A 26839-nucleotide genomic window follows, 5' to 3' on the forward strand; every position below is an offset into this window, starting at 1 on the left:
GGGAGTAGACTTCTACCTTGACTGCATTGTTCTCTATCGAATACGTCTTCCTTTTTCTACTTCCTCTCGCTGCAGCTGAACAATAAAAAACAGCGACTACGATGCGGATCAATGGAGTACAGCACTCGCAAACCAAGGCGCTTTAGTCGATCTCCAACTTTCTACTCGGTTTTCTTCTTGGGCTTCGGCGCCGGGATCAGCGAGAACACGACGTAGAGCACGACAGCAGCGATATGACCGGCAAAGTAGGTGTTTTTCAGCGAAGCGAGCGAGTGCTCCCACGACATGGCCTGTGTTACGGTAGCGAATAGAGCATGGTTGTGGTTAGATGCTAGCACATAGCGAATAGCAAGCAAAAAAAGAAGCACATACCTGGAAGGGCATCACGAAGTAGTGCATGGCGAAGAGCGTCAGCAGGAAGCTGAGGACGTCGTAGATTTTCTTCTTGGTTCCGAACGATCCGTCAGCCTCAATGAAGCGCGGGCGAAGACGCTTGAAGGCCAAGCGGTTCACAGCCGTAGCCAGGGGGACTGTAGCAAAGCAAGAGGATACATGCGGGTGGTCAAACTCCTCGCCTTAAATACCCAACAACACAGGGATGGCACCAAGAAACGTACGGCTCATGAAGAAAATGTAGTAGCCCGGGTAGAATCCGTGCCAGAAGGCCGAGATGAAGTACGTGGCCATCAGCGAGTTGCCAGTGCGTGTGTACACGTAGCGCTCCAGCCAGTTCTGCGTGCCCTTGTTCCATGCGCGAGACGCAGCGCGGATGCTCTGCGAGAACTCGAAGCCCAGGATGTCCATGTTGCTGACGCCGTTCCAGCCGCGACTCGAGCCGTCCTTGTTGAAGCCCTCGAAACCGAAGCCGCACAGCACAGTCGCGCCCTCAGCAATCTGCAAAAAAGCACAACAAACAGCCCGTTAACCACCTTTTCGCCAGCCAAATCCCCACCTACATCACCAACATGCTCCTACCTTCCAGGCGGAGTAATACTTGGCCTTGCAGAAGATGAGCGTGATGTACAGGTCGCGGATTTGGAAGAGCAGCGGCAGGTCGGCGATCTTGGGGTCGTGCAGGTTGGACAGCGGGTACATGGGGCCGTAGACGGCGAAGGCCGCCATGAGCAGCGAGCCCACGAGGAACTTGGAGAAGGCCGCCAGCACGCTCGAGGGCTGCTTGGTCTTGCCGTCCAGCTGGAACTTCTTGCCGCTAGTGACGTCCAGATACTCGCGGATCTCGAAGGCCGGGCCGGCCAGGAACGTGGTGAAGCTGTAGACGTAGCCGAAGAACTCGAGCAGACTCGGGATCTCGTGGATGGCGAGCTTCTGGCGGCCCTCGTAGACCTTCTTCTTGCCGGGGGACATGTCGGCGCCCTTCTGCGCGAAGGTCTGGTCCACGACGCCGTCGTAGTAGTTGTAGGCGAAGCTCGTGAGCTTGATGACCAGCAGCATCTGCGGGCCCGTGAAGTCCAGCGTCCAGCCCATGTAGTCGACGTACAGGCGGTAGATGTGCGAGGCCGACATGTACAGCATGTTGAACAGGAACACGAGCGCGGGCGCGTGCCGCTTGGGGCCGAACTTGACCAGCAGGTACGTGAGGAAGGACGACACGAACGAGTGCACCCAGCCCGAGCCCAGCACGAACTGCGCGATGCTCACGCCCAGCGCCACGTCCATCAGGTGCTTGAGCATCGCGCCCGGCAGCAGCTTGTACACGAGCGCCAGCGGGTAGGCCGCGAACAGGCACAGCACGTAGCGCAGCTGGTCGCTGCCCAGGCCCAGCGACGCCGACAGCGCGTCCACCTGCGCGTGCAGGAAGCCGAAGTCCAGCGGCGTCAGCAGCTCCGCGTACGGCTGCAGGTGCTCCACGAGGTCCACGATGCGGTCCATTGGCTTGCGCGGGGCGGGGGGCGAGCGGATCCACTAATGCGCAGCAGGACACGCACCCGATCTGATTGACCGGATGGCTCCCGAGTCTGTGGCGAGCAGCTACGCTTCAAAGACGGCGGAGTTGGTGTGGCGCACACGACAGTGGGGTGTTGAACATGAACGCCCAGGTTACATCAACTCGCCGTCCGACCTACGTCATTCGTTGCCCCGGCGATGGCTTCGTCCGCCCTGACGTTGCCTGTCAAACGAATGGGCGGTGCTGGACTCCTTGCGCGCTTCGGGCGAGAGCGGCGGGCGTTAAACGGCGGAATGGATGCATCCGCTTTTCGTTGAGTTGCCTGAGTGCGCTCACGACGCCTCAATGTGACAAAACGGTGTGCTGGGTTGTGAGTGCACCGCTGTTCGCTGATGATGTCGGATGATGCCGCGATGACCAGCGAGGAGAACAAAAGGTACCTGCCCTGTTGGTGGCGTTTGTCGGCATCTTGATCTTCGGACTGCATGTCTCCAATGGCAACCCACTCGCCATAAACCTCTTCGCGTTTGATGCGTGTCAAAACTGGAGCCTCGCTGGACCACCGCAACGCAGATCTCCACCTGAAGTAAGTAGATCGCCGAAACAGCAGTCAACCAATGGCTTCAACATCGCCCGTCCGAGAAGCAGCCTCCAGCCTCTTCAATTCCGTGCTCGCTGTCGCCGGGCAGCTTGCACAATGGAGCGCTCCGCGACAGTGAAAGGCCTCCGTAGCCGTTCGAGTCGCGCGTGACAGCCAAAGCGCTCCAAAACATCCCAGCACTGCAACGTGTGACGCGATCCTTCGATCCTCGATATCCGACATTCCCATCTCCAAATGATTGCAGCTCGTCTTCACATCGCAGCGTTACGCATACCTTTATACACGCCGATTTCAAATCGCGTCATCGGCACACGTCGCACAATGACATCAACGTGGGGTGCTCGCTGAAGTCCATCCTTTCGCCGCAGCTCGCAGCCTCTCATTCCTGCTTCCACCTCGTGCTCAAGCAATGGCGTCCCAGGCTCTCTCGGCTCTGAGCGAGGCGCTCACGCCGCTGCGGTTCTCGCTGGTCAACGCGCAGCTGGGCCAGCTCTCGGCGCTCGTCGGGGTGCCCGTGGACCAACTGCGCTTCGTCGTGTGTCTGCTGGGCGCCTACCCGCTGGCCGTCGTGGTGCGCAAGCTGCCGTCCGCCACGGCCAAGCACTGGCTGCACATCTGCGCGGGCGTGAGCATCGCGCAGTTCGTGTACGGCTCCGGCTGGCTGCACTCGCTGCTGTCGTCGCTGCTCACGTACGCGATGGTGTGCGTGCTGCCTCCGAAGCGCGCGCCGTTCGTGATCTTCCTGGCCAACATGGCGTACGTGGCGGCGCTGCACATCTACCGCCTGTACGTGGACTACATGGGCTGGCGCATGGACGCCACGGCCAGTCAGATGCTGCTGCTCATCAAGCTCACGAGCTTCGCCTTCAACTACCACGACGGCGTGGTGGCCTCGGCCACGACCGTCACGGACCGCGACTCGGAGCACATGAAGCGCGTCAAACAGTCGCGCAAGCAGCTGGCGGTGCCCGAGATCCCGACGCTGCTCGAGTTCCTGGGCTTCGTCTACTGCTTCACGACGTTCCTGGCCGGCCCGGCCTTCGAGTTCAAGGAGTACAGCGACGCCGTCCACCAGACGCGCTTCGTGGACAAGAACGGCGTGCGGCGCAACGTGTCGCCCACCCGTGCGGCCGTGTCCAAGCTGCTGCTCGGCCTGGGCTTGATGGGGCTGCTGGTGCGCTTCGGTGCGCTCGCCGACTTGAAGGAGATCCTGAGCGACGACAACCAGTCCATGCTCATGAAGTGGGGCCGCCTGTTCGTGGCGCTGTTCCTGACGCGAGCCAAGTACTATGTGGCCTGGAAGCTGGCCGAGGGCGCCACCGTGCTCACGGGCACAGGCTTTGAGGGCTTTGACGAGCACAACAACCCCAAAGGCTGGGGTGGCGTCAGCAACGTCGACATCCTGGGCTTCGAGCTCGGCGCCAACGTGCGCGAAATCTCGCGCGCCTGGAACAAGGGCACGCAGAACTGGTTGGAGCGCTACGTGTACACGCGCACGGGTAACTCGTTGTTGGCTACGTACTTTGTGTCAGCCTTGTGGCATGGGTTCTACCCGGGCTACTACCTGTTCTTCCTCACGGTGCCGCTGGCGACGGCTGTGAACCGCTTGGCGCGGCGTCACGTGCGTCCGTACGTGGTGGGGAGCCGCATCAAACCTCTGTACGACCTGGTCGGCATGGTCTGCACGGCCATGGTCGTCAACTACCTGGCGGTCTCGTTCGTGGTGCTGTCATGGGAAGAGGCCGTCGCGGGCTTCCGCTCCATGCGCTTTGCTGGACACGTCGGCCTTGTGGTGTGCTACCTGCTGCTGACCTTCGTGCCGATCAAGAAGACCGCCGACAGCAAGAAGACGGTGTAAGGCGTCGATCTACGGACACCAAGTGTCTGTCAACCTACTACTTCAATCTATGTATCGAAGGCTTTCGCTGACCCCCGAAAGAGCTGAAGGAAGAAAGTATCATAACACGACGAAATTCGTTTAGGGAAACCCATTGTGCTGTTGTGTTTCTACTTGTTTATTGAAGCTGTGGGGTTGGTGGATTGGAATGGTTCAACCGGTGTACAGCGCGTAGCCCGTGTCGTGGTTCTTGAACGTGTTGTCCCTGGACAGTAGATAGACGACGCGGCATTCAGGCGGCTGAGGAGCCCAAATGCCTTGGTTCGTGCATCGGATCGTCGCGGTGCCCTTCATGTTCGTGCCTTTCATGCAGGTGTATGTCGCAGTCGATCCCGGGCCCGTATTTGAGTATTTCACGGAGCCTTGGTAAATGGACACCGGCGCGCCGCAGTTGTATGTCGGAACGCTGACACTGCCACGCAGATTGCCTGCTTCTGTGGGGGTGACGATGGAAGTTACTACCGCCACGGCAACTGCAAAGTCGCGAAGGAGACGCATCTTGAATCAAGGATCTTGGTGATTGAGCCGACAGCTCGGAATTCGTCGATATTGTTTGTGGGGAGACCCGATCCAAGTTGCTCTAGTTACAGGCGACAAAGTCTATTCGTCTCGATGTTCTTACCCGCTTCGGTGTTTGCGGTGAATTGGGCTTTAGTCATCGTGCTCTGGTTCGTACTCGTCTCATTCAAGTTGGGTGTCGCGACAAATATTTTTAGTTGCCAAGCAATCGGGACAAGATGGTGGATTGGATTGCAGCCTTATGAAGCACTGAATTGTACTCGTACGTGCGTTCTATCCGGGGGTACTGGTCGTGAGATGGCACTACGCAGAAGATCAGTGCTTCATACTTAGCGGTGCTGGACTTCAAAAGTCGGACGGGGTGAGTACGAAGCTGTGATTGAACTGAGGATCCGCAGCGGAGTGCGTGAGCGGCAGCTGCTTGCGTCCCCGGGCTCGGATGATGGCGAGCGTCACTGCCAACATGCTGCCGACTGCGATGATAATGGCAATCACTCCCGCCGCCGAAATTTCGACGGAAGCTATGGTGGAGGTGGTAAGCTCCGCCTGTGTGGATGCTTGAAGCGTTGACGGATTGTTCTTCGTGATGCTGGACGACGCGCATGGTGTCACAGTTGATTGGGCAGCGGGCGATGAAGTGGTTGCTGGGACAAGCGTTGAGGACTCAATCGGAGTTTGTGCAGGCGACTGGGTCGTCACTGCCGCAGTAGCCGAAGGTGAAGTCGTAGCCACATCATCCTCTTGATTTTCTTGTTGAGCTTCTTCTTGAGGTGGTTGCACCGTAGCGGCAGTCGCCGGTGCTTCTGTCACGGGAGCCCCCGTTACTGGCGCATCGGTGGTTGGCATCTCTGTGGCCGGGGTCTCTGTCGTCGGTGTCGCTATTGTGGTGGGTTGTGAGGTCACTTCATCGGAATAGATGTTATCTTCAGTGGCTATTGGCGTCGAAACTGGGGTTTCTGTGAGCGGCTTTGTTTTCGTACACGGAGTCGGGGTTGACGTCTGCTTCAATTCGACATCCTCTGAATCCGACGAGGCATTTTCTTCGTACGGCACTGCTGACACGGCCGGGGTCGAAGTAGGCACTGAAGTGTCGAGATAGACTAACGGAGCTTGCGTTGTGGGCGGCACAAGCGTTTGTGTCTCTGTGGTAGCCGGAGTTTCGTATTCGTAGGGCGACGGTGTCACAATTGGGCTCAGTGTTTCGGTCTCGACGATTTCGGGCTCCTGAGATGACACTGTTGCCGATGGCGGGGTTGCTGTCGATACTTGTGTTTCGCTGGGCGAAGGAGTCTCAACTTGATCGTGTAGTGTTTCAGGGACTGTCGTGACATTTTCAGTAGCAGTCGGCGTCGGATACCAGGGTTCGTAAGTCGGCGCAGCTTCAGCCGGTGTTGATGTTGGATAAGGTGTTTCAGGAACTGTCGTGGCATTTTCAGTAGCAGTCGGCGTCGGATACCAGGGTTCGTAAGTCGGTGCAGCTTCAGCCGGTGTTGATGTTGGATAAGTGGCATCTTCGGTGGCAGTTGGGGTCGGATACCAGGGCTTGCTTTCGTTACTTGGAGTCGGAGCGCTGGTCACAACAGCTTCAGTTGGGATTGATGTCGGATACGAAGTTTCAGGAACTGTTGTGACACTTTCTGTAGCGGTCGGCATTGGGTACCAGAGCTGACCAGGTGCTGGGGAAATGGTTGCTGGAGATTCTGTCGGCGTCGGTGCACTTGTTGTTGCAACCGGAGCAGTCCATATTGACGCTGGTATCGTGGGCGTGGGTGGAACGGTTTCGCTTGGTGCGTAGGTTGGAGCTGCTTCTTCGTTCGTGTAGGGTGCGGCAGTCGGAATGTCAGGCGCGTTTGGAGTCACGATCGGTTCTTGTGGGGGGGGATACGATGATGGAACAACGGATTCTGATGCCGGCGACGGAGTCTCCGGCAGTACCGTTACCGGTGCAGACTCGGGATATGACGACGGGGGTGGCGTTTGCGTTGGCTCTGGAGGTACTTCGGTGGAAATTGTCGCCAAGAATTCAGTAGTTGCTGGGGTTTCCTCGACCACAGGAGCTCCAGTAACCTGCACAATTTGCACTGACGGCGCTATCGGAGCGGGTGATGTGGTTAATGGTTGACTTGGAACTGGCTTGGTTGGAGTCTCACATGGTGATGATATGACTTCTGTAGACTCGGGAGCTGTGCTATAGACCGGAATCTCTGATGCAGTTGTCGGCAAAGCTGTTGCCTGCTCCTGAACGGGGGCTGCAGTCGGTGTATCAACCTTGCAGTTGTATAGCTTGGTCACGGTGGTTTTGGAGAACCACGTTTGATTGTAATCGATGCTCTTGACGTCGAACGGGTCGGAACTCAGAGAGGATCCGTCTTCGCTTGAAAAATCCCAAGTCGGACAGCTAGCAGGGTCCGGATCCTCCTCGGGGACAGCAGGCCAGAAATCCGAGCACCTAGTCGAGGGGAACGTGCAGCCCCAGGCATTTCTCCCTTCGAGGTGAACGCACTGCGCGTTCTCCTTTGCGATGCACTTGCTGCCGTCGAAGCTGGCAAGATACGGGAAGCATTCATATAGAGCTTCGTCGCCTATTCGAGGGCATTCCACACCAAGCGGCTGCATACCACTTCCCGAGCACACCACGCCACGGCTTGCTGGGATCTGAAACGTAGCATCTTGGCACACACTGACCGCCGTCGACTCGACAGCTCCTGTCTGGGAGACTAGCTCACCGAGGGCTAGCAACGATAGACCACAGCTCGCCTGCAATGTGCTCCAATGAGTCATGCTGTGCAAAACGATCGTCGAAGAGTATTCCAACGGGTTCTTGCTGCGAGTAAAGGAGTGGAGGGTTAGAATCCTCCACTGCAGTGGAGTTGTGGGGTCACTTGGGAAGTGAGATCGAGCAGCGAGAAGTTGGTAGGAGCCCGCAGGCGTTGGTGAGTAATATCAGTTGGTGCTGCAATCGCTGTCGAGCGGAAAAATCCACGTTGAGTAAGACGATAGGCGTTAGTGCGAGCGGTGCGTGCTCTGCCCTTAGTTAGTGCGAGTGGCGTTGCGCGGTGCGTGCCATGCTCGTTCCACTTCAACTTGAAACGGACGCCTGCCCAACCTTATGTTTCTTGCATGTGCCCCCAAACAGAGTCTGTATTGAAACGTAGCCTCTCATACTCGATAGCGAAACAGCGCGGGCGGCACCTCTGACTATTGACACTGAAGCCAGACAAGTGAAGGTATGTTCAGACTGGGAGCCCTCCACCTGAATAACGTTGGGCGATAGGAATTTTCTAGTGTGACGATGAGGGGATTTTCCTCCGTGTACGCCATGCTAGCGTGCCGATGGGCGGGGAAACGATCCCTATACGTGCATGTTCTCGTTCTGCATGTAGCATCAGCGTTGAGCATCACCACATTAAGCAAGCAACATCTCCAATGCGTTGGACTTCCAACGCATTGGTCTAACGCATTGGTCTACAAACTGGACTGCTAGCGAACTGTCTTCGCAGAATACTTATTCGCACGCGGCACTTGAAACTGCTTGCAGGCACTAACGGGGCGGGGGTTATCAAGCACGCTCAGTCAGCCTTTTTGCGTTGGCGTACAAGACAACGTGAGTGCAGGGTCTTTTGAACTGCTCATTGTTTTGAAGTTACTGCACTTATTCCACCAATGGTTCGCGCGGTGGTGACTCCGGGGCTGGGTCCGGGGAGATGCCTTCATCGCAGACTCGACCCAGTGATTCCAATTCTTGCTCCTATTCGCTTTCTTGGTCACTAACACCGTGCTTGGATGTAATTTACACAAAGCCACCGATCGGGCCGCCAAAACTCTGCAAGCGGTCCTTCCGCCGCGCGTTCTGCTCCTGCTGATACTTTTCGACAACACAAGACACGCTTCGCTTGGGTTCGCGTCGCTTTGATCTGCGCTTCTCTCTCAATCGAGACAGAGCTTCCTCGTCATCCGATTCGGACGACGATGCCTCCTCGATTACGCGTTGTGACCGGGAACCCGGGTTTTCACGCCGGTTCCAGCCCTGCTCGTTCATCTGCCGCCGCAGACGAAGCATCTGCTCGCGTCCAGCCGTGCCGTTGGCAATCATCTCCTGCAGCATCGACTCCTCGTCGTTCGAAAAGGTTTGCTTCGCGGTCATGTAGCCACCGCCTCCGACTTCTTCATACTCGTACTCGGTGTCCGAATCGTCCGAATCCGAAGTTTGGTCCGCAGCACTGCTGTGTCCGTTGTCGAGGCTTATGCTGTTGCTGCCCATAGATTGGAACGAGTCCCACTTTAATTGCACATACCTGTCGAGCGCTGGAGGGAAGGCCCACTCGTCGTGGTCGGTTTGGAACAGATCACCAAAGTTGATCGGCAGATCAGTGAAAGTATCTTCGATCTCCTGCAGGAAGCGCTGGCTATCAATCACTAGCCGGTGCTGCGCGTTCACGCGATAGCAGCCCGGGGCCTTCATCACAGCTTTGTTGATAAACCGGTCCACATACCGCAAGATCATGATGGCACTGTACTCGGATATGTACTTCTCCAACTCCCGCTGGGCGTTAATCGAGATGGCCTGGGCGTTCAAAGCAGAGCTGACACGTGACATCCGTTCCGAATCGGTCATCTGAAGGTTCTTCGCCGACTTGGCTTTCCTTTTGACACGCGAAGTCTTTTTCTCCCTTCTGCGCGGAGCGCTCTTCACCTTCTCCTCCTTCGCGCTCGATTGATGCGATGACTTGGACTTGTCGCTGGAGTGGCTGTCTCGTCGCGGACTCTTTTTCGTCTTGTACTGGGCCAACGAGGACAAATCAACAAGCTTCACCTCGTCTTTAGACGCCGTGGAGGACGTCGACGACGGCACAGAAGACGTCGCAATGTGCTTCTCTTTCTCCGGCTCCGACTCGTCGTGCGACGACGACGCTACTGAACTAAGCGTCGACGTCGACGTGGCCGCACGCGCCGTGCGGTTCTTCCAACTAGCACCGTTTCCGTCCGGCGTCGAATAGTGCCTCTGCATTCGATGCTCGTTCGCCAGCGCCGACGTGCTGTGCTGTTTCTGCAGAAACTGATCACGCAGCGACTCCTCCGCCACCGAGGCGCTGTGCTGCTTCTGCAAGAACTGCTGCCTGAGCGAGTTGGCCTCGGCGCGGGAGCGCTCGGACGCCGCCAGCAAGTCGTTCATCTTCGCCGTCTTGGGCATGTTGTTGCTGATAGTCGGCGATTCCTTGCGCGGCGCTACACTTCCGGCGTCTCCGCTGTCGTTCGCGGGGTCCACCGCCTCGACATTCTTGAGCTGTTGTTGCTGTTGCTGCTGTTTGTGCTGCTCCTTGCGCATGTGCTCCACCTGCTGCTCCCTGCGCTGCTGCTGCTGCATCTTGTCGGCCTCGCGCGTGGCCTCCTTGGCGCTCTGCGGGTGCTTGCGCTCGCTCGGGTTGGAGCTCCTCATGGCGAGGATCTTGCTCTCCCGGATGAGCCTCTTGGGGGAGCTCTCCCTCTCGGCCCCTTCGCCTGCGTGGAAGGCGCCGTCCGAGGAGCCGAGCAGGTCCCCGGAGTGCGGCGGCACGTCCGTCTTGATGGTCACGGGCTTGAGGAAGTCGCGCAGCAGGTAGAAGACGCTGACGCTGGCCTGCGTGCGGTCCTGCAGCGCCGCGTAGGCCGCCTGCTGGTGCGAGGGCAGCGCCTGCACGTACTGGTCGTAGCGCGCCTTCTGCGCCTTGCGGTACGTGTGCGTGAGGAAGAGCAGCTTGATGAGGAAGCGGTGCAGCTCCACGGCGCGCTCCTTGACCACGTGGTCCTTGCGGCTGCCGAAGAGCCGCTTGGCCGGGAAGGGCAGCTCCTGCAGCTCGCGCGCGAACTCGCGCGAGCACGCGTCGTCCAGGATGTGCGCGCGCGCGTCCTTCATGACGCGCTGCACGTCGTCGCGCAGCTTGCGGAAGTCCGAGTAGGTGCGGCGCACCTCCCACTCGTCGGCGTCCTGCTGCACCTTGACCACGTACAGCACCTGGCTGCCGCCCGTGAACTCGACGTGGCCGATGGCGACCACGAGGCGGCTCATGGCGCTAGATAGTGAATGCCGGCGTTTGTGTAGCGTTGCGAAGTGCTGTGTGTGTGTTTTCGCGCTTTGATTAGCACGCGCTTCTCTATGTGGGCGCATGCGTTTGTGGAGAGCCGCGGGCATAGGAATGCAAGCGGAACGAGCGCTGCAGGTGGGATGCACTTTCGCAGGTGGCTTTGCCACGTTTGGGAGAGTCAGACTCGCGACGAGCAAACTTGAACGTGCCAGCTATACAGAACTGCTGTTCAATGAGCCCCTAGTCGTCGCCACTAGCAGAAATAGGCCACGGCGGCGCCTGTGCGGCCGGAAATGGGGACTGGCCCGGCGCGACGATCGAGATGACGGCGGGTGCTGGCTGGGGGCAGTGGAGTGGGCGTTGTTGCAAGCAACGACTGCAACCTAACACCAAAACGACGACAATGCATACATACACCTCCATGTGCACTCGCGGTTTCGAGTGAGCGAGCGTTTTGCTGCGCCGAAAAGAGCAGCCCTCGATCGCCTGGGTGCGGCCTGGGTGGAGGAATAGCTAACGTTTGATGGGAATTTTTAGGCCTCTTGGCGATGTGCTTCTCCATCGCCGCGAGACTGAGATCGATAGGCGCGGCGGTGGCGGAGTCCTGACACCTTCCGGACGCGCAGCCATTATCGTTGACGGGCTGGTCTGCTCCAGGTGGTCGCGCCGCATATGCGCGGAAGTCGCCACCAGCCTGGCAACGGTAGCCATGTGTGCTCGGCGAAATCGCCTGCACTGGGCTGCAGCTGGACGGTGGCGTCCTGGCGCTGTGTGGCTGTCCATCGTCTCAACTCGTGTGCACGTTGAAGTCGCCGATCCAGCACTCTGATCCTTTCGTGCTGGGGTTCGCCATGGCCTTTAACGCGGCACCTCTTTTGCGAGGAGCGGCTTGTCGCCAGCACACATGCACTGCAGCTGCTGGACACGCGCGTCGAGGCGCCATGCCGGATTCTTCCATGGCGCAATGCACGCAGCAGCACCTGAGCCAGTCTATTGATTGCCACTGCGCGCCACGTCCTGATCAACCGCGTCAGCGCCAACTGGCAGTCGACTAGTACCTTGTGACCGATCCCTGCAGCGTGAAGCTCACCTCACCATTGCGCAGACACAGTGCGCGCGTACATGTATCCTCTCAACGACAACCGCACGTGTATCTTCGTCCGCCCGCTCTCGCACAACTCGTCGACGCCTCAAAGCGAAGGTCCGCCTTCCGTCCAGTCGATTGCATAGCACGTCCGTCATGGCGCTCGAGCGGGCGCACCCGGACGTGGCGCTGCCTGCCGTCGTGCACCGCGTCGCCGCGGACGTGTCGGCCTCCACGCGGCTGCTGGTCATCGGCGACGTGCACGGCTGCCTGGACGAGCTGCAGGCGCTGCTGGCCGCGTGCCACTTCGCGCCGCCGCGCGACCGGCTGGTGTTCGTGGGGGACCTGGTCAACAAGGGCCCCAAGTCGCTGGACGTCGTGCGCTTCGTGCGCGACTCGGGCTCGCTGTGCGTGCGCGGCAACCACGACGACGCCGCCCTCGCGGCCTACTACACGTGGGTCGACGGCGGCCGCGTGCCCGGCTCAGCCAAGTATCCGTACGTGGAGCAGTTCGAGTCCGAGGACGTGGAGTTCCTGGAGCAGCTGCCCTTCTCGCTGTCGCTGCCCAACCACGGCGACGCCGTCGTGGTGCACGCCGGGCTGGTGGCGGGGGTCGAGCTGCAGGACCAGAAGCCCTTCGATCTGTACAAGATGCGCTTCGTGCAGCGTGAAAAGGCGGACGACGAGAGCTCCGCGTGGAAGGCGCTGGAGAAGGAGAAATTCGGGAGCGAGAGCGGCGGCGAGCCCGAGATGTGGGCGAAGGTGTGGAGCGGACCCAGGCACGTGTACTTCGGACACGCCGCGGGTGCGGGGCTGCAGGTGAGAAGGTGTTTTGGGGGGGGGGGGTATAGTTGAAGTTGAAGTTTTGACCTTTAGTGATTTTTTTAGCAAGAGAGCTTCGCGACGGGTTTGGATACAGGTTGCTGCTATGGACGGATGCTCACGGCTTGCATTATCCCGGTACGAGGGTGTGAAGGATGCGGGGTTGGTATTGGTTTTGCTAAATAGTGTGTTGTGCGGTTTCGTGGCAGTCGAACACGTTGGTGCACGTGGATGCGAAGGAGCAGTACGAAGTGCCCAAGATCTAGCTGTCATGCAGGGTGACATCAGGCATAACTTGCACTGCCAGTTTAGTGAAAGCAGCAAATGCAAAACCTGCTTCTCCTTTCGTTCAAAATTTACCGCTCTTTCCTCATGCCGTGCTGCGAACGACTCCATCCTCCGAAATTACAAATTGACCGACACGCATTCTCGTCACCGCGATTTGCACACTCTCCTGAGCAAAGTACATCGCTTTCCTCCCGGTCAAGTCTTTTACTGCTCCGAGCACACGCATCAAGTCGTCAAAGGTTGTAGCGCCGTACAAGACACGTCTGTCAAAGCACACGACACCATCGAGATCTGGAACAACGTCGACAGCAGCTTCGAAGCGGGAGAACTGTCGCGGAGTAATGGCCAGAATGGGCGAAAGCTCCAAGTACATTGGCCGCCCTACGAACTTGTCGAGTGCTGTCTGCACCTTAAAGCGGTCCGCAATGCTGCTCAAGTACCATTCCAAAGCGTGAAACGTGTCCGGCCCTGACGTCTGACCCAAACCCATACCTTCACGTGCTGACGAATACGCTTGAACCAGCTCTCGAAACTCCCCAGGTTCGCGTTTGGCAAACGGCGTCTTCACCAAACGCTTTTCCAGCACGCCCAGAACCTCGCGAGCCTGCGGCTTCCTATCGACGGATACACTAAGCTGCGCAGTTCCCACCACAAATTTAGTAAAGGCCATCGTCGTGTCACAGAGCTCTCGCACAGGAGCGAGTGCCGGAACTGCAATGGCAGCGTGGTCAACCCGATAGAACTTATGCATCATGTGGGTGACTTGTAAAGCCTCGGAAGCTATGGCAATTCGAACACGCCAATCTGTCGAATTGAGCCTGCTAGGGTGGGAAGATGCCTCAACCAAACTCTCGAGCTTCTCGATCAGCTTGCACACACACTTCACAACGTCAGCTTTATCAGCTGCAGGGATATTGGGGTCTCGCAATCTAGCAAAGGTAGCGGCCGCATTCTTGAGTGAGCTTTCCAACAAAGAACGTCCGGAAACATTACTTGTCTCCGCCACGGACCCATCTGCCACTAACAGAGCTGTCAGCAAGTTTGTTACCTCCACTACATCGTCGTTCGCTGCTCCAGGGGTAAATACAACGGATGTGGGTGGAGTTCTCTTCTCACCCTTCTTGCCTTTTTTGCCCTTCCTTTTTTTCTTGCTGTTTTTCGTGGTTGACTCTATGGTGGTGCTTGCGGTGGCGTTTTCCAACTCTCTTTGACGCTCTTCATCACGTTGAGCAAATATTCTTTGACGCAACTGCTCGCGCGAAGATTGTTTTCATGGCGGAACTGTGCATTACGATTCCTCGCGCCCTCGCAAGCTGCCTGATTCCTCTCAATTTCAACAATAAATGCCGCGATTTCGCGTCTCCACTCTCGGTCATCCGTCACATCGCAAATGCGTTTCCCATTACCGTCTTTGATGCTAAGATCAGCCCCGAATGCCACGAGCATATTATACAGACTCCGATGCCCGTGCTTGACAGCCAAGTGCGCAAGCGTCTCCTTCGTGTGAAACGTGGGAGTGTTGAGGTCCACCATGTTGTCGGCTTCAAGAATGATCCGAACAATATCCCCATGACCCGCAATTGCGGCACTGTGAACTGCCATAGTATTAGGCAAGACCTCCAATCGAAATGGCAGGTCCCGTAGTTGCGGTTTATTCCGGCAATGCGATGGTTGAATTGTAAGCGCCCCTAGTTGGATCATCCATTCCACTACTTCGACATCATGGGCAGGCACAGCTCATCCAGCATAGAATTCGATATCGTGTTTTTGTAGGTCTGCGCTTGGGTTTTTACAAAGTGAGCCCATCGACAGAAGACTAGGATCCATCCTAAGCTCAGACTTGAGACCATTCAAATCCATTCCTGTAAGAGGTCCATCGCTATTTTCTATCAATTCCATCAAACCAGGAAACAAATCTTCACGTTCTTTACCTTCTGGCGTCCTCATAGATGACGCCGTCCCATATTCTTGGTTCACAAAGTCGGGTTTGGACGGGAAAGTGAAGTACTTCCGTTCACACACGAGAGGTGGGGTCCCAAACTTGGCTTTGATCACAGCAGCAGCCTTCCTGCACAATATTTTGACACCTTCTCCACCCAAAATATCCAACTGAACTACACGATACTCCGTTGGTATCATACTCAAATCCAATGACCCGTCCAACTGAAGGCAATCTAGGAGTGGCATTAGAGGCGTCATTACTGTATTTTCCAGCGCGCGGTTGACCCGATAATGCTCGGGCTCACTACGTTTTGGGCGAGCAATGTAATTATCGTGATAACGTCGCTGGCCCAGTTCATCACACATGTCAGAGAACACATCCGTGAGGTCATCATTAAGTTTCAGTATGTCGCGTGACAACACACGGGTCTGAAACAGCTCCTTCGAGCAAATGTCTGCGGCGACGTCCAGCATCGCCTTCGACGAAGCGCCTCCCAGCGTGGATTTGTCCTTCTCGATAAGCAGTCGATAAATCTTAGACAAATCCCGAAAGTGAAGCGCCTTTCGCACTTTTACTGCTGCTTTCCCGGCAGGCGGTGGCACTCCGCGGTACATTGCATTGACCGCAATTGCAGTCAAGTGAGAACTCAGCAGGTAGGCGCGATTGTACGAGCCGTGCACTGCTGCGGCTCGCGAGGGGGTGAAGATCATTTCGTCGTAGATTTCCAGCACGTCGTCGAAGAACAGGATGTGTTGAAGAAACCCTTGCTCCACAAACGCATTGTAGAGGTGGCCAAATGCTCGGAACCTTGACATCACCATCAAAATCTCACTTGCCATGTGTAAATAGTGGAAATCGTACGTAAGCATCATGAAGCCCGCCATCAATGGGTTCGCACGTGCCAGGTTGCGGCTTCGACTTGTCATTTTGATCTCCTCTGCACATTGCTTCGGGCCGTTATGAATCTCCTTGTCGGCAGTAAACACGGCGCCTTTTGCCACAGTAGTTCCCATGTTTTTCATCAGGTCCTTGGTGTGCTTGAAGGTGAGACTTACATTACGTGTAAGCCCTGATTGTCCTTGCAGCGCCGCTACTGATTTCAGCCACCAAACACACGCGAATTCTACAGGAACCGTTACCTGACGAGAAGTAAAGTACTCATCCATCAACGCTAAGAACGAAGTCGTCAAGTTCGAGTCATCGATCGAAGCTCCAGTATCCGATTTTGTCTCGAGGATCGCGTTAAACAACAACGGCAACTGCTGCAGCAGGAACACCACCATGTTGGTACGGTCCGGGAGAACGTATTGCGGCGTTCGGTCTTCACCGTAGGTTTCGCCAAAAAATCCATCTCGAGCGACCAATTTCGTCTTCGCTTGCGTCGGAATCACAGACGTGAAACTAGCCAGCGTGCTCCCGACACTGAAGAAGTCCACAATCAACATGCCCGGGACGAATGTGTACGTGCTGTTATTCTGGAACTTGGTCCAAAAGTCCGTGACAGCCTTCCCCATCTTCTTCATGTAGTCCCTGGGCGTGTTCTCCACCGCGATGTTTATCACGTCCTCCGCCGTCTTCAGCGCCGGATACCTCAGCTGCAGCTTGGGCGTCAGCGCCGTGGCACTGTCCATGGCCAGCTTCACCACCACGGTGGCCTCCACCATCGTGCGCTGCTGCCTCTTCACCTGGTCGTAGATGCTGAACACGCCCTCCACCAGCTCCTCCAGCTCCAGGAAGAAGTAGACCACCTCCAGCCTCAGATCCTCGGCGAAGGCCTCGTTGAACAGCCGCTCCCTGTCCTCCTTCGCTCCGCTAGGAGCGCCAGGCTCGGCCACGAACAGCTCCTCGTCCGGGAAGTACATGTCGTCCTCGTCCACCTGCAAGACCTGATAGTAGTTCTCGAAGCGCCGGCTCTCGCTCGCGTCCGCGTCCTGACCGGAGAGCAGCCCTCGCAGCGGCTTGTGCCAGCCTCTCAGCAGCTGCAGGAAGTGCTGGTGGCCGCTGTCTCCGCCCGAGAACAAGGCGGCGGCGTGTTCACGCAGCGTGATGGCGCACTGGCAGGCGGCTAGAGCCTTGGGCAGCTCCTGCAGCAGCTTCGGAGGGAGCGACGCGATCTCCCGCACCACGTCGCTGAGCGCCGACAGCTTCACACACCGACCCGCACGCCGCCCGCGGCCGTGCGCCAGCAGCAGTCAGTCGAGGAAGAAGGCCGTGGCCCGCTTGTAGCGCGCGTAGCATCTTTTTGACAGATGGGACTTGAAGTGAGTTTGTACCATATAGATGGTACACTGATCGATCGTGTTTCGCAGGTCCTGACGAAACCGATTTCGCGCACCCATATCACCTTCTGCTCCGCATGGCTCAGTTTTGAATCAGCGGCGCAAAGGCGAAGGCCGAACCGACGCCGATGGACTCGCTCAAGAGCATGTTCTTCAGCGGCGACGGCGCGGCCAGGCCCCAGGCGCGTGCCGCCCTCTATCCACCCCACTAGCCCCTTCTCCCCACTAACCGCTCGCTCTGTCCGCTCCGACAGGCCGTCAAGTGGCTGGGCATGGGCCGCCACGCCGCCGGCAAGAGCGACCAGATGTTCATCAGCGCCGAGGCCGCCGAGCGCGTGCTGCGGCCGCTGGGCGACACGCCCATCAACCTCATCTCCATCTTCGGCGCCGCGCGCCAGGGCAAGTCCTTCCTCATGAACCTGCTGGCCGACCAGCAGGACCTGTTCAAGATCTCGAACCTGCGCGAGCCCTGCACGCAGGGCGTGGACCTGTCGGGCCACTTCGTGCCGCTCAGCCGCTTCAGCGGCTTCAACGGCTGCCCGCCGGTCACGCCGCGGGCCAGCCGGGGCCTCCACGTCGGCTTCGTGGACGCCGAGGGCCAGGGCGACCGCGACATCACGTACGACTCGCGGCTCGTGTCGCCCGTGCTGCTCTCGTCCAAGGTCGTGCTCTTCAACTGGAAGGACAGCCTGCAGGCCGACCGCATGCTCAACCTGCTGGCCGTGCTCGCGCGCGCGGCGCAGGGCATCGAGCTGGCGGACGGCGCCAACACCAAGGTGTTCGGCCACCTGCACTTGTACGTGCAAGAGAATTTTTTTACTGAAGTATTGGCTTTGAGGATTGTTTTTAACGTTTTCTTTTGTTTTTTGGTTGGTGGTGATGCGGGGCAGGGTGTTCCGGGACTGGAGCTTTGTGGACTCGACACCGGAGGAGGTGTACAGGGACTTGTTCCAGAAGGAGAAGGGCCGCAGCGAGGAGGTGAACGTGCGCAACTTGGCCCGCGTGAACCTGATCGAAGCCTTCGAGTCGATTAATATCTGGCTTTTCCCGGCGCCTGTGGAGAACACGGCGAACCTGCGAGACAAGATCCGCTTTGAGCAGCTGCAGAAACCTTTCCAAGACAAACTGCGGGAGCTGCGCAAGTGTCTGTCGAGCCAGCTGCAGCAGCCGATGACGTTTTACAATCGTCCACTGACGGCGAAGTATCTCTCCCAGATCATGCCGGCGCTCGTGGATACGTTGAATAGCGACCAGGTGATCATGCCCGAGTCGATCTACTCGTCGATGGTGCGTGCTGAGGCCCAGGCGGTCAAGGCGAGCTGCGAAAAGGATATTTCTGCGTATTGTGAAGCTGCCGGATTGGAGGAATTGATTTCGAGTGAGGAGTTCGACAAGATGCTGCACAAGGATGTCGAAATCATTATCCAGGAGGCGTTTGAGAAAATGGAGAGTTTCCCGGCGATGGTTCGCAAGGACATGCAGACCTCTCTTCGTGCCTTCGCAGAGAAGGAGATTACTCTTGCACTTCACACGAACAGCGAAAAGATCGCCGCGCATTTGTCAAAGGTAGTGGATGCTGTATTGCAAAAACTGAAGGAGGAATGCGTCGTCATCGAGAAAACGAAGCTCCCTACGAAGAGTGCGCAATTGCGCCAGGATTGCTCGGACTTGCTGAATCGAGAATTGAAGCGAATTGAGAAGCTTCCCATGGGTCTCCAGGGAAAGCGCGGGGTCGAGATCGAATGCGGACGTGTACGACAGAATGCTAGCCTCCTGTTTGACAAGCTGGAGGTAGCCAACGACAAGGCCATTCAGCAGGCAACCGCTGCGCTGAATGACGTGGTGCGTGCCGCGAAGGCACGCATGAGCTCAGAGATGCATGACAATCTCGACAAGCGTTTTGCGGAGAAGCGCCCGGTCACTGTGACCAAGCTGCAAAGCGAAGTGGAAGTGTTATTCACGAGCGTGGTGCAGGAGGTGACGCAGAAAACCGGGCACGTAAATGAGTTCGGCGTGCCGGATTTTCGCTCTGACCTCGATCACCACAAGGCCCAACTGGCTGATGAGATGAACAGGCGCTATATGATCGAAATGCGTCAGATCCTGAACGAGGTCAGCTATGCGGCTCGCGAAGACTTAGGAAAGCAAGTCATGTATCGACTTGATGGGAAGTTGCCGATGCTGGAAGAGGAGATTAAGGCGGCTGTTGATAGTGCAGTCGCGCATGTCAAGGGTGTCATGGCAGACAAACTTCAAGGGTGGACGATCCTCAAGAGCGATCTCGAGTCCAAGAGTATGGAATTGGAGAAGCTTGGGGATGACGTGAGTAGCTGGATGTGATGTTTTGTTAGTCTGCAAGTATTGACATATCGTTTGTGGCTTTGAATTAATGTGTGCCCCAGTTTGCAGACAAATATCTGCATCGTAACCAGCAGCTGGAGAAGGATGCAGATGTGCGCAAGGAAACTGAGCAGTATGAGAAATTGCGCCTTGACGTGACGAAACTGTTTGAGCAGAAGCTCAAGGAGGTTGGGTTCCCCACCACCGACGACGAAATCGATTCGGTGTTTCGGCATGTGTTGCAGGAACTTGCAGCCAAATTTTTGTCGACTATAGTGGATCGTGAAACCACAAAATTCACTGCAAAGGGACTGCGCGAGATTCTCACAAGCGACTGCAAATCAGCTGTGGAGAATCAAAAGATGCTAAATAGGTTCGTAGGCTATTGGATCCATTCTTGTATTCATTCGGTTTTGGTCACATTCGCTAATTCTAGAGTCTGATCGTTTACGGCGTGAGCAGACTTGCAATTGAAAAGAAGGAAGCGTTAGATATGGCGGAGAAGGAGAGGCAAATGCGCGAACGGGAGCGTCTTGCGGCGGAGCAAAAGGAGACGGAAATCAATCGCTTAAAAAGCGACCACTCGAAATGGCTTGGCAAAATGGATAACGAATCGAAGCGTCTTCGTGATAAGCTAGAAGAAGAAGAGAGAAAGGCTCGTGAGTTGCAACAGAGAGTGGAAGAGATGAAACTGCAGACTGCCCGCTTGGAAAGACAAAAACACGAAGAGCAACTTAAATCGTTGGAACAGTCACGCCGAGCTACAAAGGCTAAGGAGGAAGAAGCGGCGCGACTGAAGCACGAGCTAGATGAAATGAAGCGAAAGGCTTTAGAAGTAGAAAGTCAGAACCGTCAGCTTGAGGTCCAAGTTCAGTCCGAGGCGATGAAGAGGGATGAAGCTGAAGAACTGAAGCGACAGTTGGAGGAGATGAAGTACGCCATTGCGCAAAAGGAGCAAGAACGCGTGAGCATGGAGTTGCAGGTTCAACAGGAGCAAGCCTCTCGCGAACAGGCAGAGCTCGCTGCGCATCAAGCGGCGAACGCAGCTGAGGTAGCTGCTCGCGCCGCGATTGAAGCCAGCCGACGTCAGCCACCACCAGCACCTGCACCAACGAAAACGGAGGAAATTGGACGTAAGAGACCTCTAGCAAGAAGTGGGTCAGACGATGTTGAGATGGAAGACGTATCTCACTCACGACCACGAACACCCGTTCGTGCGGCTGGTGAGTGTTTTGCGTCCGAGTGGTCCAGGCATCTAATATTTGTTGCTGATTGTTCTTATGTTTTATGTCTGATGTAACAGCAGCGAAGCCGTCGCCAGTGGCCAAGAAGCCTCGTGGACCGAACAAGGCAAGAGGAGCCCATGCCAAGGCTGGCGGCAAGCAGAAGATGTCGTTGGCGGAGGCGCGCAAGGCCGCTCAAGAAGAGGTCGAGAAGCGTATTCAAGAGCGTGCCAAGTTGCTGTCGGCTTCGAAGAAGAAGAAATAAGGCTGGCTACGGTCACCGATGCGGTAAAAGTCAACTTTGAACAGGATCGGGCTTACAAAAGCTGCAGTTTAATTTCGATTCTCAGTCTATCTGCTAGACTGCGAATTCCCAGTTACAAGTAACCATCTAGGTGTGCTGATCGGTATGCAGGAGATAGACAGCAAGCTGGGTGCACGAACGTGCAGCCCAAGTACGCGGAGTTTTCTGTACTACACAGCTACTCTCAAAGCCTTCTAGAGTATATGTAGTTGGTAATTCTGACACGTCCATTCAACAAAAATGATAGCACCAGCGGTGTCGTGGTTCATTCTTCGTGTCAAGCTCAACTATTGCGAAAGACCCCAGCAGTTGAAAACACGAATTCGCGATAATAGAAGTAGTTCCACCACGGCCATCAAGTTGAACTCCTACCCCACGGACAAGGCCGCCAGTTAAGATGCGATTTTTTCCACATCTTCATCGCTGGTGCCGTCGTAAATAATTCGCTTGGAACCCCTACCAATGCAAGCCACGTCATCAAGCTCCGCAAAAGTAGGGAGACACTCGAATGATAACATCACGCAAGCGTCTGTGTCGTTCGTAACTGTGAAATCAAAGTACAACGGACGCCCAATCATCTTGTCGAGTGTCATCTGCAACCTGCTGGTACTGTATCCATCACGTCATTCATATCCACTCCAAAGTGCGCAATGCATCACGTCCCAATCCAATAGAGTGGCGCGCCTCGCAAATATGTCTGCACTAGCTCACGAAAACCTGGAGGGTCTCGTTTAGCAAAAGAGGCTCCAAGCAATAGTTTGTGGTGGTACAGTGTAATCCTCGGTCGAACTCCCCCCCCCCCCGAGTATTAGGTTGCCATGTACAGCTCCGTGATCGAATTTGAAACTGGTCACCGTGGTCACGTCCTGAACAGCCACACTCGTGTTCGATAAACATCGGGTAGAAGATAACACGTCCTAAATATCCTATTTGTCCCAAAATCATCCGTAATTTACGGTCACTGTCGATCACTAATCCTGAAACTTTTAGGACAACTTCGTTTGTTTTGAATCTTGCACTTGTCGCAGTATTTGAGCATTCAGTCATGCTTCGGGGCGAGCGGATGCGAGCGCGAGTCTCACACAGTGGATCATTTACCAGTTCCCAACAAGTCTGTGCGAGCGAGCGTAGCGAGCCGTGCAACCCGATATTTTTTTTCTAGACACCGCGCCTGGAGTCAAGAACTTCGCGCAAGGGGGTGGGACAGGCCGCGCAGCGGTGCTCGAGAGCCAACGCGCAAGTGTCCTGCCGCTTCGGAGGTGGCGCCTTCTTTCTTGGCTTGTAGCGAGCGTACTTGGTTGCCGGGAATGATGCCATAATTTTTGTTCTTTATGGCTAAGAGTCGCACTACGTGAAAAGGTGCTTTCATTTTGACGCATGAACGACATCATGCACTAATGCATTAACCACAGATCTCAATATAACTATCTACCTATCAACCTACCTAGGTACCATCACCTTATCATCACGCCGCTGACACATTTCGGAATACCCCGGCTGTTGAAAACTGGAACTTTCCTATACTAATACATGATGTCCCAGGCTGGGAGCTGACATTGGTGAAATGAATCCCGAAGTCACGAGAAACGTCGAGCACCAATTTGCGAATTCTTGTCACATCGTCTTGGCTGTTGCCACCGTATACGACGTACGAGCTATTCTGGTGGAAGCAAGCCACTCTATGGAGTTCATTTCTCCCATTGAGAGTGGCTTCGAACGCGTCAAACCCTTGGACACTTGTGTCAGCCTGCAGCTGGAAGTAGAACAGACACCCAACCATCTGATCGAGTTTCACCAACAGCGCGTTGTTGCCGATCCAATTACTCAGGTACCATTCCAAACTGTTCAAGGCACCGATGTGAGATGTCCGACCAAAACCCAGCGTGTTGCGGACGGTGGAATAACTTTGTACCATGTCTCGAAACACCGGTGCATCTCGCATAGCGAAAGGTGTTTTCAAGAAACGCTTCTCCAACAAATCTAAGAGCTCGCGCGCTTGTGACTTCCGGCTGATGGAGGCGCAAAGTTGCGCTGTCGACAGCACGAACTTGGTAAAGTTGTGTGTTGTTTCGCATAGCTTCCGTAATGGTAGGAGTGTTGGTGTCCTGATGGCTGCATGGTCAACTCGATAAAACTTATGAGCCATATGAATGACGCGGTAGGCTTCGAATGACACAGCAAGCCTTAGCTGTAGTTCCGAAGACTCCAGTTTCTCTGGTCTGGACAGTAACTCCGTCAAACCCATAAGTTTCTTTATAGCTATGCACGCGCTCTCGACGTCGCTAGCTTTATCAGCATCTCGGATGCTCGGGTTACGCAAACGAGCGAATAGAGCCGACATTTTTGTGAGTGCCATTTCTAATGAAGATCCGTCCGTCGAAGCCCGTCGATCTACTATGAAGTTTGGCTGTTCTGGTATGTGTGCGTCCAACCGATAGGGCTTGTTCGGCCCTGCTACTTCACGCACAGTAGTCTTTCCTCGTTGTCTATTCCTCAATCTCTTCTTCCATTTCGCCTTTTTTGCAGCGATAGAAACTTTTCGCGGTGCATGCTGTCTCTCGCCGTTGCGTTGCGCAAATATTAGTTCACGCAGTCGTTCTGCTCGTACCGAGACCTGGTGTCTAAAATATGTTTGGTCCAATTCTTTGTCGTAGTCCTCCTGGAGCATCGACATCGAAGCAGAGATTTCAGCATTTTCATCTGTCCACCCTAGAGCAGCCACTAAATCCCCGACATGCTCTCCGCAACGATTTCTTGTGTAAACATCAGCACCAAAAGAGCGAAGCAAGGAAAATAAATTCAGATGCCCGTGCTTCACGGCCAAATGGGCAAGCGTATCCTTCTCGTGGAACGTCGGCGTGTTCAAGTCTGCCAAGTTATCAACTTCAAGCATCATCCGAGCAATTGCCTCATGACCCGCAATAACCGCACTGTGGATAGCCATCGTGTTTGGTAAAGAGTCACAAGGGGTTTCCGGATTGCATAGCTTGGGTTGTTCCCGACAGTGCAATGGCTGATTAGTGAACGCTCCCATCTGAATCATCCATTCAACTAGGTCAATGTCGTGGGCAGGTCCAGCTGCTGCTTGGTGAAGTAACGTACAGAGATCATTCTCCGGTGTGCTCGCAAGGTCGGCAGGGTCGGTCCTGCTTGGATGCGACATCATTCCCAGAAGTTCAGGATCCCTCTTGATCTCAGACTTGAGGTGATTCAAATCCATAGGACACAGTGGACCGACACTTGATTTCAGCAAAATCATCAACTCGGAAAACGCGTTCGCTCGGCCCTTGTCGCTTGTTTTTTGCTTGAACGATACAGTGCCATACTCTCGATCAACGAAGTCTGGCTTGGAAGGAAACAGGAAATACTGATTTTCGCAAACTAGAGCAGGGGTTGCAAATTTGGCTTTGATCACAGTGGCCACCTTCTTGCACATCATACGAACCTGCTCTCCATTGACAGCACACTCGCGATGTGTGAACAAACCAACTGGTAGTGTGTTCCACTTCATAGACCCGTCACGCTGTAGACAATCCAAAAGGGACAGGAGAGGGAACATTACCGCGGTCACTGGAGTGCGCATGGTGCTGCCACAAGACTCTTCGCGTTCCATATCAGCTATGAATTCGTTATGAAATTGCCGTCGTCCCAATGCGTCACACATGTCTGAGAATACCTCTTCAAGGTCACCGTTCAGTGCCAGCAAGTCTCGCGAGAGTATGCGCGTGTCGAATAACTCTCTCGAACAAATATCGGCAGCCTTCCGTAGCATGAGTCTTGGCGACGTACTTCCCAAGCATGACATGTCTTTGTCAATAACGAGGCGATACGTATCCGCCACATCTTCAGGAAACTTCGTTCGATCCTTTGTGAAGCACTTGCTGGTCGGTAAGAGCACGCCCCGGTAAATTGCGTTTACTGCAGCAGTAGTATAATGATCGCTTAGCAAGTAGGCGCGATTGTATGAACCGTGAACCGCTGCGGTCCGTGATGGCGTAAAGATTTTGTCTTCGTAAATTTCCAACAAGTCGTCGAGAAACGGGATGTGTTCAAGAAAACCTTGCTCCGTCAGAGCGAGATACAAGTGGCCAAACGCACGCAATCTTGGCGTAGGAAGTAGTACTCCACTTGCCAACAACAGGTATTTGACATGATATGTTATCATCATGTACCCCGCCAACAACGGATTCGCGCGTGATAGAGCATGGGTCCGAGTCGACTCCCTTATATCCGCAGCGTAATCCGCAATGAGATCGTGAAGTGACGTTTCTCCTTTCTCCAGCGAAGCCTCCATCTTTTCCATCAACTTTTCCGAGTGCTGGATCGTGAGGCTGATGTTACGGCTAAGACCTGCGTCGCCTTGCAGTGCAACCACGGACTTGATCCAACAAATGCAGAAAAATACCAAAGGAACTGTCACCTTGCGCGTCTGGAAGTATTCCTGAAAGAGGGCTACATATGAATTCACCAATTTTTCCCGTTTGTAACCAGCTCCGAAGCACTTTTTCTTCTTCTTCCAGCGAATAGCATTATACAGCATTGGCAATTGCTGCAAAAGAAATGGCACCATGTTGTCAGAATCTGGTAGCAGTTGCTGGGGCGTTCGCTCTTCATTGTATTTCTCCTTGTCAGGCAGAGACAATAGGTTCCAGTACAGGTCGCTCTTGTCTTCTTTCATCCCTACGGCTGACATAAAGTAGGCCAGTGTCCACCATACATTAGAGAAATCGTTCAGCAGCATGCCCGGGACGAATGTGTACGTTCCGTCCTTCTCAAACATCTCTCGGACGTCGCGAGAAGCCTTTGCGACTTGATCCTGCAGGGTAGTAGAAGGGCTGTCCATGAGCACGAACAGCAGGTCTTCCGCCGTTTGCAGCGCCGGATACCGCACCTGCAGCCCAGCCATGAGTGCGTCGGCCATATCCACCGCGAGATTCACGACCACCGTGGCCTCCATCATCGTCCGCTGCTGCTTCTTGACTTGGTCGTACACATTGAACACTTCTTTCACCAGCTCCTCCAACTCCAGAAAGAAAGACGCCACTTCCAGCCTCATGTCTTCGTCGAAAGCCTGGTCAAACAGGCGCTTCCGGTCCGCCTCGGCTCGTTTCGGGGCCTCTTTGCCCTTCACAAATGTCTCCTCATCTGGGAAATAGTCCTCGTCCAGCTCCAGTACGTCGTAGTAGTTCTCGAACCTCTTGACTTCATCGGCTGCCTCATGCAGCTCCATCTCCAGCGCTTGAAGCGTCTGGCTCCAGCCTCTCAGCAGCTCGACAAAGTGCCGATGCCCCACTTGGGCCTCGTTGTCTTCGGCGAAGAACGCCGCGACGTGCTCGCGGTACGTGATGGCGCACTGGCAGGCGGTGAGGGCCTTGGGCAGCTCCTGCAGCAGCTTGGGCGTGAGTATCGAGGGCTGCGCCGCGATCTCCTTGATGACCTCGTTGAACTCGTCCAGCTGCACGCGCTTGCCTCCAGCGCGACGGCCGCGGCCTCTGACACGCAGCAGCCAGTCCAGGAAGAAGGACGTGGCGCGCTTGTAGCGGGCGTACTTGCTGGCTGGAAAGGACGGCAT

The 26839-nt window shown here is 55.6% G+C and overlaps 7 protein-coding genes across 9 annotated transcripts; 3 read left to right on the top strand and 4 right to left on the bottom strand.

Moving 5' to 3' along the window:
• Positions 1–161: 161 nt before the first annotated feature.
• IUM83_18830 (Lysophospholipid acyltransferase) lies at positions 162–1890 on the bottom strand (the record flags this gene model as incomplete). Its single annotated transcript, XM_067943848.1, has 4 exons — positions 162–290; positions 373–530; positions 618–894; positions 976–1890. The coding sequence occupies 4 exons, from the start codon at positions 1888–1890 to the stop codon at positions 162–164; spliced, it is 1479 nt and encodes a 492-aa protein (XP_067783942.1).
• Positions 1891–2916: 1026 nt separating this feature from the next.
• IUM83_18831 (Lysophospholipid acyltransferase) lies at positions 2917–4365 on the top strand (the record flags this gene model as incomplete). Its single annotated transcript, XM_067943849.1, has 1 exon — positions 2917–4365. The coding sequence occupies one exon, from the start codon at positions 2917–2919 to the stop codon at positions 4363–4365; it is 1449 nt and encodes a 482-aa protein (XP_067783943.1).
• A 4348-nt stretch (positions 4366–8713) lies between these two features.
• On the bottom strand, positions 8714–10969 carry IUM83_18832 (Phox homologous domain; the record flags this gene model as incomplete). Its single annotated transcript, XM_067943850.1, has 1 exon — positions 8714–10969. One exon carries the CDS (start codon positions 10967–10969, stop codon positions 8714–8716), a length of 2256 nt encoding a protein of 751 aa, XP_067783940.1.
• Positions 10970–12225: 1256 nt separating this feature from the next.
• On the top strand, positions 12226–13157 carry IUM83_18833 (Phosphoesterase domain; the record flags this gene model as incomplete). The annotated part of the gene is made up of 3 exons (XM_067943851.1): positions 12226–12888; positions 12958–13029; positions 13101–13157. 3 exons carry the CDS (start codon positions 12226–12228, stop codon positions 13155–13157), a joined length of 792 nt encoding a protein of 263 aa, XP_067783941.1.
• A 2291-nt stretch (positions 13158–15448) lies between these two features.
• IUM83_18834 (Drug/Metabolite Transporter (DMT) Superfamily) lies at positions 15449–17310 on the bottom strand (the record flags this gene model as incomplete). Its single annotated transcript, XM_067943852.1, has 2 exons — positions 15449–15465; positions 15546–17310. 2 exons carry the CDS (start codon positions 17308–17310, stop codon positions 15449–15451), a joined length of 1782 nt encoding a protein of 593 aa, XP_067783946.1.
• Positions 17311–17528: 218 nt separating this feature from the next.
• Positions 17529–21228, top strand: IUM83_18835 (Guanylate-binding protein; the record flags this gene model as incomplete). Of its 3 annotated transcripts, none has more annotated exons than XM_067943854.1 (6): positions 17529–17582; positions 17655–18196; positions 18291–19722; positions 19803–20113; positions 20203–20963; positions 21044–21228. In XM_067943854.1, 6 exons carry the CDS (start codon positions 17529–17531, stop codon positions 21226–21228), a joined length of 3285 nt encoding a protein of 1094 aa, XP_067783949.1. The 3 variants fall into 3 exon arrangements, with proteins under 3 accessions (XP_067783949.1, XP_067783948.1, XP_067783947.1); XM_067943855.1 differs by having other exon boundaries at positions 20203–20894; XM_067943853.1 differs by having other exon boundaries at positions 20203–20873.
• Positions 21229–21659: 431 nt separating this feature from the next.
• Positions 21660–26839, bottom strand: IUM83_18836 (Drug/Metabolite Transporter (DMT) Superfamily; the record flags this gene model as incomplete). Its single annotated transcript, XM_067943856.1, has 2 exons — positions 21660–21723; positions 25533–26839. The coding sequence occupies 2 exons, from the start codon at positions 26837–26839 to the stop codon at positions 21660–21662; spliced, it is 1371 nt and encodes a 456-aa protein (XP_067783899.1).

This window comes from Phytophthora cinnamomi (assembly GCF_018691715.1).
Source record: "Phytophthora cinnamomi strain GKB4 chromosome Unknown Contig94, whole genome shotgun sequence".
In the NCBI taxonomy this organism is placed as follows: domain Eukaryota; phylum Oomycota; class Peronosporomycetes; order Peronosporales; family Peronosporaceae; genus Phytophthora; species Phytophthora cinnamomi.